A 17,346-nucleotide genomic window follows, 5' to 3' on the forward strand; every position below is an offset into this window, starting at 1 on the left:
TCCAGATTCTCTGAACCTTTTGATGATATTATGGACCGTAGATGATGAAATCCCTAAATTCCTTGCAATTGTACGTTGAGGAACATTGTCCTAAAACTGTTGGACTATTTTCTCACGCACTTGTTCACAAAGAGGTGAACCTCGCCCCATCTTTGCTTGTGAATGACTGAGCAATTCAGGGAAGCTCCTTTTCTACCCAATCATGGCACCCACCTGTTCCCAATGAGCCTGTTCACCTGTGGGATGTTCCAAACAGCTGTTTGATGAGCATTCCTCCACTTTCTCAGTCTTTTTTGCCACCTGTCGCAGCTTTTTTGGAACGTGTTGCAGCCATCAAATTCCAAGTTAATGCATATTTGCTAAAAACAATAAAGTTGATCAGTTTGATCATTACATATCTTGTCTTTGTAGTGTATTCAATATAGGTTGGACATGATTTGAAAATCATTGTATTCTGTTTTTATTTGTTTAACACAACGTCCCAACTCCATTGGAATTGGGGTTGTATTTTGTGCACACTTTATGTCTGCATTGTGGCTCCAGTTGAGTTTATTTCAAATCATTTTTGGGGCTCTTATTTTCGGTCAACAATCCAGCTCTTTTATTCCCCTCTCTGGCAGCATCCTGCTCAAGGACAGGCTGCCTGATCCGCTTCTGTCGCCTACTTCTGATTGGCTCCTCGCTCCCCTCATCCCTGCCTCCCTCCCTCCCTCCCTCCCTCCCTCCCTCTTCCCGCATGACGCGCCGCAAATCTCGCCGGAGGGGGTGTGCACGCGAGTGGAGGTGAGCTCGGCGTTTGTCTCCTCACTGGCGCACACGCGAGCGGCGCGCGGCCGAGGTGAGATCGCAGAATCGTGCTTCTTCTCGGTAGGAGCTGTCCATCCGCTAACACCTTGCACGGAACACCGTTACACTGCACCGTTATTGGGAATTACCGTTTGTGGATTGTTTGAAGCGCTTACTTGCACTTCCTTTTTTTTTTTTTTTTTTAAATTTTACTTTTATTTTGCGTGTTGTGGATTATTTCTTTTTCTGGATTCTCCACGAGTGGACACACACAGGTAAAAACATGCATTTTTTAAATTGTTTTTTACTTGTTTGCAGTCCTAAAGGCTCAGAAGTGATCTTTAATCTTTCTTTAATCTAAATAATGTGATGTGTGTGCTATATGTGCAACCTCAACCTTCATTTATCATCCCAATACTTTGTGCATGTGTGTGTCTGTTTGTTGTGGGGGTGGGTGGGGGCTATATAATCCTTGAGTGACACAGTTTTGCCGCACAGGAATTAAGACTTTTGTTTTTATCTTGTATTTTTTTTTGGGGGCGGGGGGTGTCTGCCGTGTGTTAGTGTGAATGTTTACGGGGTCACTTGATTGTTTTGATGATATCGCACGGTGCAACATTTTGAGAGCGTTTTAATCATTGCAGCAGATGGTAGTTGAAGTGTTCGTGTGTGTGGCGTTTAAAGCAGATTAACTTCTCACGGACGACAACATACACCCGACATCTTTCCTACACTTGTCATGGTGAATTTCAGTGGTGCCTTGAGATAGGAGTTTAATTTGTTCTGTGACAAATCACCTTTCCCCTGAAATGAATGGTAATGCCATTCATCCATTCCTGCCCCCCCCCCCCAAAAAAAAAAGAACAAAAAAAACCTACAAACATTTCTGTAGTGTGTGTTCTAGTCAGGAAAATAGCACTCTATTACATGGTACTTTATATAAAAAAAGATACAGTAATAACATTATTAAATAGAATATAAAAATCGGTTTATACATCATGATGAATTCATTGCTGCTCCTTCTGGTGTGTACGACTTGGCCACTGGGAGGCAGTATAACACAATCAATCAGACAAACGACGACACGTTCCAGAGGATAAAGAATATGCCTGTCTACATGTGTTGCACCACCACATAGATGCTATTTGTTAGCCCGTCTAGGACATTTTGCATCATTTGTTAGCATTAACCTAAGAGGATACAGTTTGTTTGATGTTTAGTTTGACAGTAAAATTTAGCTGGTTTTGAGAATGGATGGAATTAAACAGCTTGAAGAATCTTCTTTGAAGATTTTCACAATTTTATGCTCATAAGTGAAAGCAAAAAAAAATAAAATAAAAAAAAGAAAATCTTCCGTCGTATTTTGAAAAAGTCGTAAGTCGGGTCACTCAAATCTCACTCAAAAGTATCTACTGGTGACCTATATACTGTATAAATGCAAAATCTCCCAAACAGGTGGGAAAATGTATTATGGTCCGATGAAACCAAGTCTGTGCTTTTTGGCCATCGTTCCAAAAGGTATGTTGGGCACAAATATAACAGTGATCTCATTACCAAAAGAAGAACATACCGACAGTGAAGCATCATGCCTTGGTGATGTTTTTTCTTCTGCTCGCCTGAGACAAGGTGAAGGGAATTATGAACAGTTCCAAATACAAGTCAGTGTAAGACCAAAACCTTAAGGCTTCAGCTAGGAAGCTAAAATATGTCAGGAAAAGCCTACCAGAATATCTGGAATGTATATTGGGGTTAATCAAAGGCAATTTGATTTGATTGATACCATCCCAGCAGCAACTAGCACCTGATGACCCCCGACCTCATCATTTAGGCCCTCCTCCATCTGCCCCAAAAAGAGCCCTGACAAGGAGCAGGAGTTCACCCGTCCTTGACATGGAAAATGCGCTTTGTTTGGCCTTGGCTCCATTTCGGCGTGGAGTAAGGAAGGTCACGCTTGAAGACAAAAAGCCTCAGACGAGGGTTGATCCTCCAAAACACAGCGAGGAGGAAATACAACCTAAAAACATGACAGCGTGAGACAAACGCTTGTTATGATGCACGTTAAGTCAAACATGTTCAAGAGCAACACCGCTTCATTCTGCTTCTGTTTGTTTGCCTCCAGCAGCAAATGTATGAAGGCTTACAGTATAACACAAAAGGAGACATATTGTGCATTTTTTTTTTTGGGGGGACAATTTTTCAACGTTCCCAGGTGTCTTCTAACATGTCTGACATTTTTCATCAAAATATCCCAAGCAACACATATAAAGGTCTACTTTCCAGCCTCTTTCTTGTCTTCCTGAAAAAGAAACAACTGGAAAAGGTGGTGTGACAATAACCCCAAAACCCCGCTTTTGAGCGATCCCGTCCTATTAATACAATATTTACACGCTGATCATCCAGTTAAAGGTGTTTGATGCTCTGCTGGTGAATGCGAAGTGTCCAGGTAAAAGGTCTGAAGGGGAAATTCTTCCAGCCAATAGTGTGTAAACACAACTCGGCAGGCCTATTAAAAAGAGCACAAAGTTGCACCGCCGGAGTCGTTTCAGCTGTAATGAGTGCGTCGTTCCCCCCTCATGTGTGTGTGTGTGCGTGTGTGTGTGTGCGTGTGTGTGTGCGTGCGCCGGCAAATGTGAGGATTTGGTGGAGTAAGTGTAATTAAAGCTGCGAGCAATGATACATTTACATTTCTCTGACTGTGAATCATTTGACAAGCGGGATCTTTGGTCTGTCTGGCTTCGGCACTTGCCGAGTTGAATTATTAGAGTTTTGTGTTTTTATGGCAAGTCATCAAAGGTCACACAAAAAGTATGAATCTTTGCAATTTAACGTCACCCCTGTCTCATATACATGGTTCAAATTTGCTAGCAATTGGACAAAATCTTTAAGAGCAGTTTATAGGGATGGGTACCTTTCACATTTGAACCAGTACGGTATAGGTTCCAAGCTACCTGGACTCGGTACCAATGTTTGGTACTTTTATGTGTTTATGTAGTAATAAATATGAATTTGTTGCGAGTTTTGTGTTTTATGTCTAGCCATCAAGCTTTGCCGCCATGCCCCGCCCTCATGCAATGACCGAAACAAAAATTGTTCGCAATTTCAAGAACTCCTTCACGCTGCATTCTCATCTTACATATTTTAAGCATTGACATTCTCACAACTTTTTATGCATCCTTAGGTCACTGGGACCAGTAATCCAATTGTCTCTCTAAAAGCTATTTAAATTGAGTATTGTTGTTTATCCCTTACTTTTTCTTTTCTTTTTTTTTTTTATTCTTTTTTTTATTTTACAGCGCATCCATAGGATTTTCATTTCACGGTAGAGTAAGCGGAAAATGCTCTGCGGAGAATGTTGCTGTTGGAGCATATTTCCTCTCATGACTAATAAATCTTTCACAAAGCACTTGAACAGCTTGAAACCGTGAGCTGGCGGTAAACAACATCTTTTGTTTTGGTGATAACTACAAAAATCTGACACACAAATGCAGGCGGCGGCACGGCGGCCGACTGGTTAGCACGTCTGCCTCACAGTTCTGAGGACCGGGGTTCAATCCCCGGCCCCGCCTGTGCGGAGTTTGCATGTTCTCCCCGTACCTGCGTGGGTTTTCTCCGGGCACTCCGGTTTCCTCCCACATCCCAAAAACATGCACGGTAGGTTGATTGAAGACTCTAAATTGCCCGTAGGTGTGAATGTGAGTGCGAATGGTTGTTTGTTTCTATGTGCCCTGCGATTGGCTCGCGACCAGTTCAGGGTGTACCCCGCCTCCCGCCCGAATTTAGCTGGGATAGGCTCCAGCGCCCTCGTGAGGATAAGCGGAACGGAAGATGAATGAATGAATGCATGAATGAATGCAGGCTGAGGTTTAGAACAGACCTCGCAATCCTGCTGTTATCCAGAAGCTAGAGCCGCCTAAACATTAGGTACTCTTGCTTTCTAATGAGATCCAATACGGTAGCTGTATAAAAAGAAATTATTGCAGTATTGTGGTGCACTGCCTTAGGCTTCATGGATAACATCTAGCTTAAACTTGCTTTGCAATGTGAGATTTTAGATTACTTTAAGTTTCGAACAAAACAAATATAGATAAAACAGTCGTGCTAGCCAGTCGTCCACGGTGCCGGCTGGGCAATTACGCATTATTGAAAAAATATGAATTTGTTATCATAACATTACAACTTGTCCCCCCCCCTCAAAAATAGGCACTTTTTAATTCCTGTGGCATTTAGGGATACAAATAGATAGCTGCATTATGCACAGTTTGAATGATAACGAGGATTCCACATACACCCACACTTTGAGAATCATGCACTTTGAGATGTCAAACACTGGTGCTGTTGCCTCTGTGACATCCACTTAAACATGCAAGGATTCGGCCATGAGCCAAAATAAACATTAGATGGCAGTTTTAATAAAATGAGGAAACATTTTGTGGGTGTTAATTAGGAAGAAATTGGCAGGCAGCTGAGTTGAGTCTCTGTGAAGGACGGAGGAAAATAGGTTGCACTAAAAAAGACTCTCGCATGTTGGATCGGATATTATTGCATATTAATCTTGTGGTGACATTATGAGTTAATCCCTTCAAATTTGAACAAGATTCATTTGAGCCCGAGCAAGCTTGGTGCAAAGAAATATTGGGTGGGTGGCACCACTCTGAAGTTTTCGCTAATTCAGCCTCAGCAGCCAGTTTCACTGAGCAACGTGGCATTGAATAGCATTGTCAATTATGAGCCTCAAGAAGCCATGCCCGAAAAGATACAGGAACTCTGCAATTTTGATTTGAAGCAGCCATTTTAGGGTCATTTTGACCATTTTCAGGGGGTTTTCAAAGAAACTCCCCCTTGTTTATTAGTTTGATTGCTACCAAATTGAACTAACTCGACAGATGGACAACCCTACATAGCAAGGGGATTTCAGTTTTTGTCCTAACCTGTGAACATCAACAACAATTTGGGCGGAACGGTGGTCGAGGTTCAAATGGGTACGTTCAAATCCGGGCTCTGGCCTTCCTGCGTGGAGTTTGCATGTTCACCCCGCGCCTGTGTGGGTTTTCTCCGGGTACTCCAGCAACCCTATCAAGGATAAGCGCTACAGAAAAGGGATGGAAAATTTTGATTGAATTCCGAATTGTAAATAGCCTTAGGCTGTAGAACTTTAAAGGTTCCACTGTAGGAAACTACGGTATTTGTGTGTGTGAGTATTTGTGTGTGTACACGCAGCCCAGGAGCGGCTTCATTAATAAGTCATTTAACACAAAGAGATTGATTGGGCCGCTGCCGGGAGACGAGACTGAGGGGAAAAAGTAATCCGGCTCGCTTTTATCTCCGCCACTGCAGCTCCAGCGAGGTGGCGAAGCAGCAGCTGCGTGCGCCCCTCCCGACGGGGAGGGCTGCACCGCAACGCCGCGAAAGGGAACGCAACCGGGAATTGATAAAGGTGCAAGTCAGTCAGGCGAGCAGAGAACTTTCACAGCATTTTGCTGCAAGCAATCCCCAGAAAACTTTGTATTTTTGTTCTGCCATTTTTTTAAGAGGCAAATAAATAATCAAAAAAAAAAAATACATAAAATGTTGAACTTTGCACAAGTAGATACAAAATGCTCCCAAGGTACATTAAAACATAAATATGTATATGTATATATATATATATATATATATATATATATATATTTCAACATTTTATGTACCGTAATTTCTCGTGTATAATGCGCATTCCCTCCCCCCAAAAAATGGTCAAAAGTCAATAGTGCGCAAAAGTCAATAGTGCGCATTATATTTTATAATATATCATTATACTTAAAAAATGTGATACTGTTGTGACACATTTGAAGTAAAGGCAATGAAAAGTATATAAAGTAAGTAAAGTATATAAAGTATAAAAGTATATATATATATATATAATATATATTAAAAAAAAAAATTCCATAACCCAATAGCATTAAATATATTTATTTAACCCAATAGCATTAAATATATTTTTTAATATCAATAAAAGTAAATAAAATAATGTAAGTTATGATACAAATAAAGAAAAATTAGGCAGATTATTTAAATTTTTAAAAATATTTTAAAATACAAATATATTATAAATAAAAACAGAGTCAACCCCTGCTATTCGCAAGGGATAGGAGACCGCATGACCGCAAATACAAAAAATCTGCTAATAATTGATGGTCATGATAATTGCCTTAAATAAAAATACCAAAAAATGTAAATAAGTGGGTGATCAGATAAAAAAAAGTGAATAAGTGGGGTGATTGGGTAAAAAAAAAAAAAAAAGAAAAAAACACAAATACAGTAAGTTGCGGTTACCGCGATTAAAAAAAAAAAAAAAAACACAAAAAAATCATCAAATAAGTTAATTTGCAAATGTCACACCGCAAAGATGTCAGGGTTAAGAATCTTATATTAATGTTAAATTGAAAAAATATTTGAATTTAAAGTCAATAACAAATGAATAACGAAAGATTTACAAATAAATACAGGTGGAAGTGATGCTAACCTAAGCGACACGTTTAGCTGTTTTTGTTTTTAATTGTTAGAATTCTTTTCCACACAGCTTCTCCAGTTCCGGTGAGCTGGAGCCTATGCCAGGAGTCAATCACAGAAAGCGTCTTCAAGCAAACATTTTTTTCTTTTTTCTTGTAATGAAAACATTTCAGAATTCCTCGTGTGGGACTTGAAACGGAAATTCCCAGTTAGTGGCGGATTATCACAGCACCTTGAACGCGGAACCCTTCAGAGACACAATTTTATTGCGAAGGTTTTAACACTCCAACCTGCAACAGTTAGCTGGCATCATTTATTACCTTATTTTGTTGTTGTTGCTTAATTGCATTTAAAAAAAATGTTTTTAAGCTTGTCCTTTTTCTTAATTCTGTGCTAATTAGCGGTCGCGTCGCAAATATGCCTCTTCCCAGTTGGCGGGCGTCTGGGGACGGGCGAGGGAGGAGATGCTATCTGGTTTGTTTTAAGCTTCAGATGGAGAAAGTAATTGCTAAATGCCAATGAAAAGTGTGTGCGTGTGTGTGTGCGTGTGTGTGTGTGTGTGTGTGTCTGTGTCGCTTTCATCTGCAAACTCCAGATGAGATGTTCAAATGTCTTATGGAAATTTGAATTATGTTATTCTTCACAAAGAGGATGAAGAAAGTTGGCTAAAATCGCAACCATGTGTGTTTGTTTGACTTGTCGGCGTGATACTTCTCATAACTAGCAATATTTTGTATGACGATCCCCATATAATTTTCCATTAGGATAAATCATCGAAACGAAGCGTTAAATACTGGGAAACACTTTGGACGGCCCGAAATTGTTACAGATGTGACTTTTCATCATAAGCTAAATTTGCAGGTTGGAGAATATTAGTACCCGCCACCGGTGCGTCGGGTTGACATGAAATCCAACATGACATTTGCTTCCCGCCATTTACATGCTTATGTTTCACACTTGTTGCTACATTACATTTCCTCGGCGCGATGACGAATAGAGCGGATACCCGAGGACAAGTTGAAAGTGAATTCTCTGAGTGCTCGTATGAATAAATGTGTGTGCTCGCGACCGTGGAATCTGGGCCTCATTAAATCGGAAAGGCCTTGCTTTAATTGTCTTAATCCTTCGTCTGGTTGTCGTCCCCCAATCTCCAGCTCCTGGCGACACGTCTATTTTCTTGTAATTGATTCAAATGCAGATCTAATCTGTGGGATAGTATTGATAGCCTTGCTTTAAACAGGCGCAATGGCTAATTACTTTTTGTTTATGTTTTTTTCTCGACAGGACTAGACCAATGGCGGCGGGCAGATGCTGGTCAGCGGCCATTTTACTGGCGGCGTTGGGGGCTCTCCACGCAGACGGGAGGGCCGACGACGACAAGGGATCGCCGGGGTCGCAGCCTTATCGGCCCGTCTTGAGATTCCGACATAAGGTATTGTTTAGCCGAGCGTTTTTTTAGCATTACGAATGGCTGAATATCTGACTTTTCAGCCATGAGTTATATCAATTTCCATTTCTAAATAGCAGTGGCATCACTCAAAGGAAAAAATGTGCAGCTCAGGCAGGACTGTTCTGCAAAAACTGGGCTTCGAAAAACAAGAAAAAAAAACCTTGGTCAAAAAAAACAACAACAAAGACTGGTGTCTTAAAACTAGAGCATATCTACACCTGCAGAATTATGGTATTTCTTATTTGAGGATAAACTTACTCATAACCAGTAATGAACTCTCAATAGAAAAGGAAAAAATGCTTGAAGCAAGTGAAACGCTTTTCCACAAAAGCCAGGTGAGAAAGAACTATCTTGTCAGACTAAGATCAAGCAGATTTACCCTTGAGTTGAGAATTTTAATTTTGTTATATTTGACTTGCGGCGGGGGTGGGAGCTGGGGGGGCGGCACTGTGTCACTACTTTTCTCAGCGCACAAACACAAATCAAATGCTCAAAATTGGAAATTTCCTGCAAGGGGTTCAAAAGCAGCAGCATTGTCATTAAAATAACAGAAAAGACGGCATGCTTGCAAAGGAGATGAGAAAGAGAGGCTGTTTTGAGAGTTTCTGCCCATTTCCATAAAAAAAAACAAAAAACAAACACATGCATTTGTCCAACCTACTCTTTATGAGTCAGAAAAGAACAATAGAAGATCAGATTCGTTCATCCGTATGTGTGCGTTCAACAAATTATAACTTCCTCAGTTTCTTATTCACGGTGACAGCAATTGAGGCAAGCGTTCAAACTGATGCGATTGCGCGTTAACAAACAAGAACCAAAAAAAAGAATGTTCTTGTTTTGTCTCGCGTATTAGAAGTGCTGTCTCTCATCGTATACCAAATCAATCAACGGAATAAATGTGCAGTTTGGACAGGACTGCAGTCGTTACTTTTCTCAGCACAAACATAAATCGGCAGCTAGGTTTTCAACATTTTCTGCAAGGGGATCAAAAGAATATATATATATATATATATATATATATATATATATATACATATAGATCACAGCTGTCATTAAAATTCTAGAAAACCCAAACCAACTGTGCAAGACATGACGGATTTCTGCCCTTTTCCAAACAGTTTCCACCCCAAAGAAATCCATGCGGATTTGTCCGACGTGCTCTTTATCAAGAAAGGAACCAGCGTCCATCCATCGATTTTCTTCCGCTTATCCGCAAAAAAAAAAAAATAATCTGCTTTGATGTCACTTAATAGCTGCGCTGTCACTCATTGGCTACTGCATCAATCAAATGAAAAAAGTGTGTCGCAGACAGGACTGCTGTATCGCTGTCATAACTCTTCTCAGCCCCAACACAAATCGGAAGCTAAATATTAGACGAGATCAAAAGCAGCAAATAATTTTTTTTTTTTATCTGTGGTGGAAGATTTTTGGTAGAGATTTTGTCCTTTTCCAACAATTTTCCAAGCAAAACTCCATGTGGGTTTAAAAAAAACAAAACGTTTGTATCCTGCTAAACAGCAGTCCCATCACTCACTAGCTATCAATCAAGGGGGGAAAAAACGTGGGACTCAATGTTGTATCATTGCTTTTCTTAGTCCGAAGCGAAATATTGGGCATTTTCTGCTAGAGAATAAAAAGCAATCACAAAAGAAAACACACACACACCTGAAATCATTGGAGAAAAATTACATTGTTGTTAGTGAGAATGTCTGCCATTTTCCAAACAGTTTCTATCAAAATATCCCAATTTACAATATGTAGTGTAAACGAGCTTGTGCTTGCTGTCGAAGCTAGCAGCAACGACGACAACAACAAAAATCTATTTTGAGCTCACGTAATAGCGGTGCCATCGCTCATTGGATGCCACATCAATCAAATGGGAAACTATGCGGCTGTGTCGGTACTTTTCTCAGTTCAGAAACAAATCTGAAGCTAAATATTGGGCTTTTTCTGCAAGAAGATGAAAAACACACTGCGACTGCAATGGCGGAATCTTAGATTGTTGTTCTCGTCAATTCCTGCCCTTTTACAAACAGTTTCCGTCAAAAAACCCCACACTGGTTTATCAACCAAACGGGTTTTGTCGTCTTTTCTTTGCGACATCATGCAGTGATGTCAACACATGAACAAAATGGGGGCAAAAGTCCAGCCGTGCTCACGCAAAGCCCTCCGGTGGGCCGGCCGTGCCGCATTGGCTGGGCTACACGGCTAATCCAGATTAACATGAGCTAAAAGGGGATGGGGAAGAGGTGTGTGTGTGTGTGTGTGTGGGGGGGGGGGGGTGGGGGTTCGGGGCTGCGAAGAAGAGGATGATTGAGATGAAGTGGCCGACACGCGAGACAACATACAACAAGACTGAGGGCTCGATTTTCGTGACTAGCGCAAATCCAACATTGCGCTCGGCTTAACTCTACGAGGTGACGGACGAGACCCGGTTGGGGTCATTTCTTGGACTTCCGTACCCCCAGCGAATTTCGAAGTGGGACGTGTGCGCCGGTGTGGCCGTCATCGCGGCCGACTTTCGAAGCCGCTTCTTTCATCCCTTTTCAAAGTGCTGCAGTAGTCTCGCATGAAGATGCCTCGTAAATATGCCGAAGAGCACGCCGCAAATCCGTGCGCGACCCGAGCATTGAACGATAGCGTTATTAAATACAGAATGTCAAAACGTCCGGTGACTTAAATATCTGTAGAACTTGTATCTTTATCTCCTCCAACGATCCTGTACGTGGGATGGTTTAAAAAATAGAATAATAATAATGCGTTGGATGTAAATAAACGCGTGCTACTACTCATCTAAGACGCAACATTTTCACATTACCCACAATTCCACTTTTTACACCCAAAAAATTCCCAGTGACACTTTCAACAAAATGCTTTCACATCATTCTCTTTCACTTTTAAAACATTCACCTCATTCAGAACTTCTTCAACACACATTCCCGTATTCCCCACATTCCACATTTTCCACCCACATTTTACTGTTAAAACACCCACATTCTCCCCCATTCCACTCTACTCTGCCTTCTTCCCCCTTGCTTCCACATTTCCTCCCCAATTCAAACCATTCCACTTACTACATGTTTTCCACATTCCCCACATTCTGCACTCGTCCTTGTCATCTATCTAGCGGTCATCATTTTGAACCCATGTGCTTATTAGCTTGGAATTGTATGGACGCTGGATATGATGTCGTGCACGCGACGTCGAATAAACGAAGCATTCTCTTCGCATGAACCCGAAGGACTCTTGGACTTCTGCGGAGGACGTGTTGGTGGAGTGAGTGGGTTTTACAAAGCGATACAGCCAAAGTGAGAGCGCATGAGGACGTGGGCGGTCATCCAGGGGTTTTGGCTGGACCAAAGCTGAGAGGCTAGCTATTTCGCTGCCCCCCAGAGGTCCCAGGGCAAATCACTCTGTTTAAACAAATGGAGAGTAAATTGCGCGCGCGCGTGTGTGTGTGTGTCATATGCAAAAACGTAATATCGCTGCTACCTGTGGAGCTTTGCCAAATGTCAGCTGCTCAACACTGTGAGCGAGGAGGCAAGAATAGCGCAGGGCCACAGGGGGTCACTGCTCTGCTCAGCCAGCGAGGTGGCGAACTTGCATATTTTCTGCCAAGCTCTGGCCACACCTTATGATGAAAAGTCCCAATTTTAATAATTTAGGCTTGCCCATATGTCTAGTGAAGTTACTTTTACAGGACAATTCCCATTAAATCAACCGTTGTTACAGCTACTATACTGTATATTTTTGTCTTTTGAAATTTTGTACCCCTTGAAATCGGTTTACAATTGTCACAACCGAACTTGGTCGAAACCCAAATACACGACTCAAACACAGAAACAGTTCAAATAATAAGCAGTTTAATGCAGGGGTGTCAAACTGATTGTCTGATGTTTTGCTTCCACCCAGAGGACCGTTATGAATGTGAACCTCATATTATCATATATACACAACAAATGGATGGATAACAAGTTTTGAAATCAGAGGCCAGTAAAAAACAGTGTTCAACTATTATTCAATTTGTTTTAAAAGTGGGATTGGTAACAAAATGTATCATCGTTATTAAAGGTGAACACAATTTGCGATATCGGTATTTAAAAAAAATTGTTGCTGCGTGTAGAATGCCGCGGAAATCATCTCTCGTGACTGGTCCGTTTTAGTCACATGCTGTGATGACGTACTCAGCGTTCCCCTTGGTTCCACATACCACCTACACCGCTGCCTTCTTTATCAATTTTGCAGCATAATTAAACATATCATCTGGTCATCTAGGTCCATTTGTTCTAGCAGTTCTAGCGACACCCCCGACTTGGAGGAGAACTGCAGTACATTTTCAAAACTAAGCGCATGGGTTGCGCTCGAGTATAAAGGCAAACTGCATGTGGGATAGCCGCAGTGACGTCAGCGCGGTCGCCGCCCACGCGAGTATAAAGAAGCCTTAAGTCAACTCGCATGATTACCTTTTGCGAGTCACATAAAATGATGTGGCGGGCCGCATCTGGCCCCCGGGCCACGAGTTGGACTCCTGTGCAAAAATTCACTTCAAAAAGGAAAAAGGGCAGCGATGACATCAAACACCAGATCACTTTATTTAAGGGGAAAAAAAGTGCAGGTGAAAACAATAGCAAGTACCAACACAACTCAAATTGCCAGCGATTTAACGCGAGAGAATACAAATACAGCCACGCGAGTTAACGAGAAAACAGGTGCAAACAATCAGACTGGCAGGAAACACAGGGGGAAGGGCAAGTTACCCGAAACGAGAGTTGACACAAATAAAACAGATGTGACAGCACCGCTGTTACAAAACAATGTCCACTTGACTCGGCGGCGTCAGTTCAGTCTTTTAGCTGTACAGATATATTCCAAGTTCTTACGGTCATTCCAAAAATTCAGTGTCTCCACTCCACCAGGGCAATTTCCACCGCCAACAACTCACAATTCCCAACATTGTAGTAAATCGTATTATATTGGAGTTGAACTGAATTGTATCTGACTCATAGGGAATCACGTCATATCGTATTTGGAGTGAATTCCATTGTGCTTTAAAGTGGTCTCGCATTATCATCAGAGTGAATCATTTCAAATAATTGTAGTGAATCGTATCGAGTTGAAGAGAATCCTTTTGTTTGAGCGTGTGCGTTTGTGTTTTCCATTGCTATTTTCAGCAGGCATTCAGCTGTGGCTGTTGATTATTGACCTGTTGCATAATGCATCTTGTTCTTCATAACACCTCCCCAGCTAGCCAGCCTAGAATTTTCTGTGCAGGAACAAGAACAAGTGTTGCAGAAATCAAATATTTATGGCAGCTTCTTCCGCATTCATGCATCCATCACACTGGTGGAGATGTTGCAACCTGACTTTTCCAGCAGCAGTAAATACACCCCTCCCTCTTTTTGCGAGTTATTTTCTGCTGACGGGTGACTTGTCTGTTTTTCCCTTTGTGGGGAATAATCAGATGCGCTGTGGCAAAAATGGCATCCTGTTGAGTTGTTTGGATGATCGTCGGCCCGGCGTTCACTCCCTGACTTCACTGGAAAACGGCGACTGAAAGGAGAGGGGAAATACATGAGGAGGTCCAAGACTGTGTTCATATATATATATGCATTAAAATGTACTAAATTAAAATATATTTAATGTCTTTTTGTTTTTTCATATTTTTTTTGGGTAGGGGGGGAAACCAACCCCGATAACTATATACTAACAATTATAATGGCCATCAATTATCTGCGCATTTTCGGTATCTGCGGTCCGGCCCAGGCATCTCATTACCTAAAATGGTCTTTGTAGGATTTGGCGTTTATAGCACCACCTGTTGCTTTATAATTAGAGTCACCAAGCCTGCTAATGCATTGACTTCAGTTTCCTCATGATATTATAACAGTACAGCTAGCCGGCCAGGTCTACTGTATGTAGCGTAGCATAGCAGCAGGACCTTGTTTACTCCGATAAATCGAGAAAAATTGCTGCATGTCTCCTGGCATGGTTTATTTTAACTCAGATTTTTCTTCATCCCGCAGGACGGAATCCCCGAGAGCTTAAACATGAAGGGTAAGTTTCCAATTTGTGATTCTCTCATTCATTTTCCAGCCTGAACAACAAATGACACGTGAAGGTGCTCGTAGGCATGACATCATAAAAAGTACAGTACTTTTTGATTTGGACTTGATTACTTCCCACCACTGCCGGTCTCTCTGTGCTCTCGCTATGGAATCAGGTTATCGAGCTAACTTGGACGTACTAGTAGTCGTCTTTATGTTGGCGTAGCAGCCAATTAAAGAATCCAATTTAGCAGAAGCGTCCACTGTCCTCTGTCTTGATGCCAAAGCTCTCTTTAATTAACAGAAAATTATATAAGCACATATGCAGTATGTATGTGGCTCTTTAATTAGCCGGTGAAGCCTCCCATAGGAAATCATATAAATTCTTTCATCCAAAACCTCGTAAAACCTTTATTAATTAAATATACAGGCAGGTTTTAAGTAGTTAAGGACTGTATAAGAGCACTAAGTACAAATGAAATACAGTAAAACTACTCACCCTTTGAAGAGCTGCCAATGTAAGCAAATAAAAGTCAAATAAAGTAAAACTACTCCGGTTTGGAGACGTCCAACAGTCATGTAAAGGTAGAACGGACAGGCAAAGCAATACTGTCACCTAGTGTTACTTTATAGGTATTGCTGGTCAAAACTTCAAATTGTTTTTTTTTAATTTTTTTTTTTAATGATTTGACATAGGCGGCACGGTAGCCGACTGGTTAGCACATCTGCCACATAGTTCTGGGGACTGGCACTCGCCTGTGTGGAGTTTGCATGTTCTCCCCGTGCCTGCGTGGGTTTTCTCCGGGCACTCCGGTTTCCTCCCACATCCCAAAAACATGCAGGGTAGGTTCATCGAAGACTTTAAATTGTCTGTAGGTGCGAATGTGTGCGCGAATGGTTGTTTGTTTATGTCTGCCCTGCGATTGGCTGGCGACCAGTTCAGGGTGTACCGCGCCTTTCGCCCAAAGTTAGCTGGGATAGGCTCTAGCACGCCCGTGACCCTAGTGAGGCTAAGCGGTAAGGAAGATGAATTAATAAAAAAAAAAAAAAAAAAATTGACATACATCTCTAAAGGTGCAAAATGGTCAGAATTAGCAAGAAGTGGTTGTCTTATTTTTCCACTTAAGAATTCCTGTTTTGTAAATATTAACAGTGTTAGCTTCTTTTTACACTTAAAACGAAGAGTTTTCCTGCTTTATGTCAACTCATTCACTGCTGTGTACGTTTATATTTGCCAACTGGACTCGAACCCTTCACTGCCGCGGATGAATATATTCGTCAAGTTTCTCATTTTTACACTTATTAGTTAAGTTGAATTATGTCGTCTTCTCTCCTCATTACTTGCTAATGTAGGACAAGCCCTTTGGTTAGATGATCACATGATGGAGTTTTCTCTTTAGCCGATTGCCAATTGATCACTTTGAAAAATAAACAACCCTTCCTCAAGCAGGCTGTCTAAAAAGTAAAAATAAATAAATAAATAAATAAATAAATAAATAAATAAATTTGGGAAAATGTCCTCAAACGAGAGCGAGAATCTCCTTCCAGACTGGACGTCACCTCACCAAGGTCGCAGCGGTAATTTTGGATGCTGCATTAGCATAACGTGCCCAGAGGAGAGGTCTCACTCTGGTCTGTTTTTGGCAACTAGTTTGCAGCTCCGACGTTGACGAGGACAGGGAGGAGCAGGAGGAAGAGGAAGTCATGAATAATTCAGGCATCACCTCGCACACACATGCCGCCTTCAGATGATTACACGAGGTCAATTGAGCCTTAATGTCTCTCTTTTTACGAGAAGCGTCCACCTCTGAGGCAGGATTTCACAGCAAAGTCAGACAATAGAATTCACGCTGACAACAACAACAAAAAACATCTGAACAAAGGGCAAAGATCCTAACCAAGGCTTTGTATGGATGGATAAATGCCCAACTCAAAGAAATGCAGCTATTTCCCCCTTCAGTCAAATAATAACAGACTGTGACTTCAAATAGCTTTATCGGCAGTTGTTAATCTGTAAAGCTGAATATAAAAAACAAAGACAAATCTAATAAAAGGTTGCTTAACATCTACCCTTTGGTGATTGACACAATGTAGCAACGGTGGGATCTGTAAAGCTGAAAAAGGAAAATAATTTAAAAAATGCTGGTGAATTTCCACCCTTCTGTAAGTGACAATATAACGGAGGTGGCATCTGTAAAGCTGAAAAACAAAAGCTGGAAACAAAAGAGTGTCATTATCCACAGTGAAAAGAAGTACTGCACTGACATTGGTTAAAAGGCTACTCTCCAAAAGAAAACTAAAAAAGCTAGATTACACTTTATAAATGCTCACAAGGACAAAGACCGTCATTTTTACAGACATGTCCTGTGGTCTGACAAAACTAAAATTGAACTCTTTGGCCTTAACGAGCACCATTACATTTGGAGGAAAAAAAGGGAAGCTTCCAAGCCTGAGAACATCATCCCAACTGTGAAATATGGGGGTGGCAGCAGCATGTTGCAGGGTTGCTTTTCGACAGGAGGGACTGGTGCATTTCACAAAATAGATAGCATCATGAGGAAAAAAACATTCTGTGGAAAT

The 17,346-nt window shown here is 41.4% G+C and overlaps 1 protein-coding gene across 1 annotated transcript in view; it reads left to right on the forward strand.

Annotated features, from left to right (window-relative positions):
• Positions 1 to 789: 789 nt before the first annotated feature.
• The window catches only part of fstl5 (follistatin-like 5), an 88,290-nt gene continuing 71,733 nt past the window's right edge, over positions 790 to 17,346 (forward strand). The window contains exons 1-3 of the mRNA XM_061685821.1: positions 790 to 1,061; positions 8,557 to 8,704; positions 14,746 to 14,776. Coding sequence (XP_061541805.1) covers positions 8,567 to 8,704; positions 14,746 to 14,776 — 169 coding nt within the window. The 5' untranslated portion in view covers positions 790 to 1,061; positions 8,557 to 8,566. The remainder of the gene's footprint in view (positions 1,062 to 8,556; positions 8,705 to 14,745; positions 14,777 to 17,346) is intronic.

This window comes from Phycodurus eques, chromosome 9 (assembly GCF_024500275.1).
Source record: "Phycodurus eques isolate BA_2022a chromosome 9, UOR_Pequ_1.1, whole genome shotgun sequence".
NCBI lineage: Eukaryota > Metazoa > Chordata > Actinopteri > Syngnathiformes > Syngnathidae > Phycodurus > Phycodurus eques.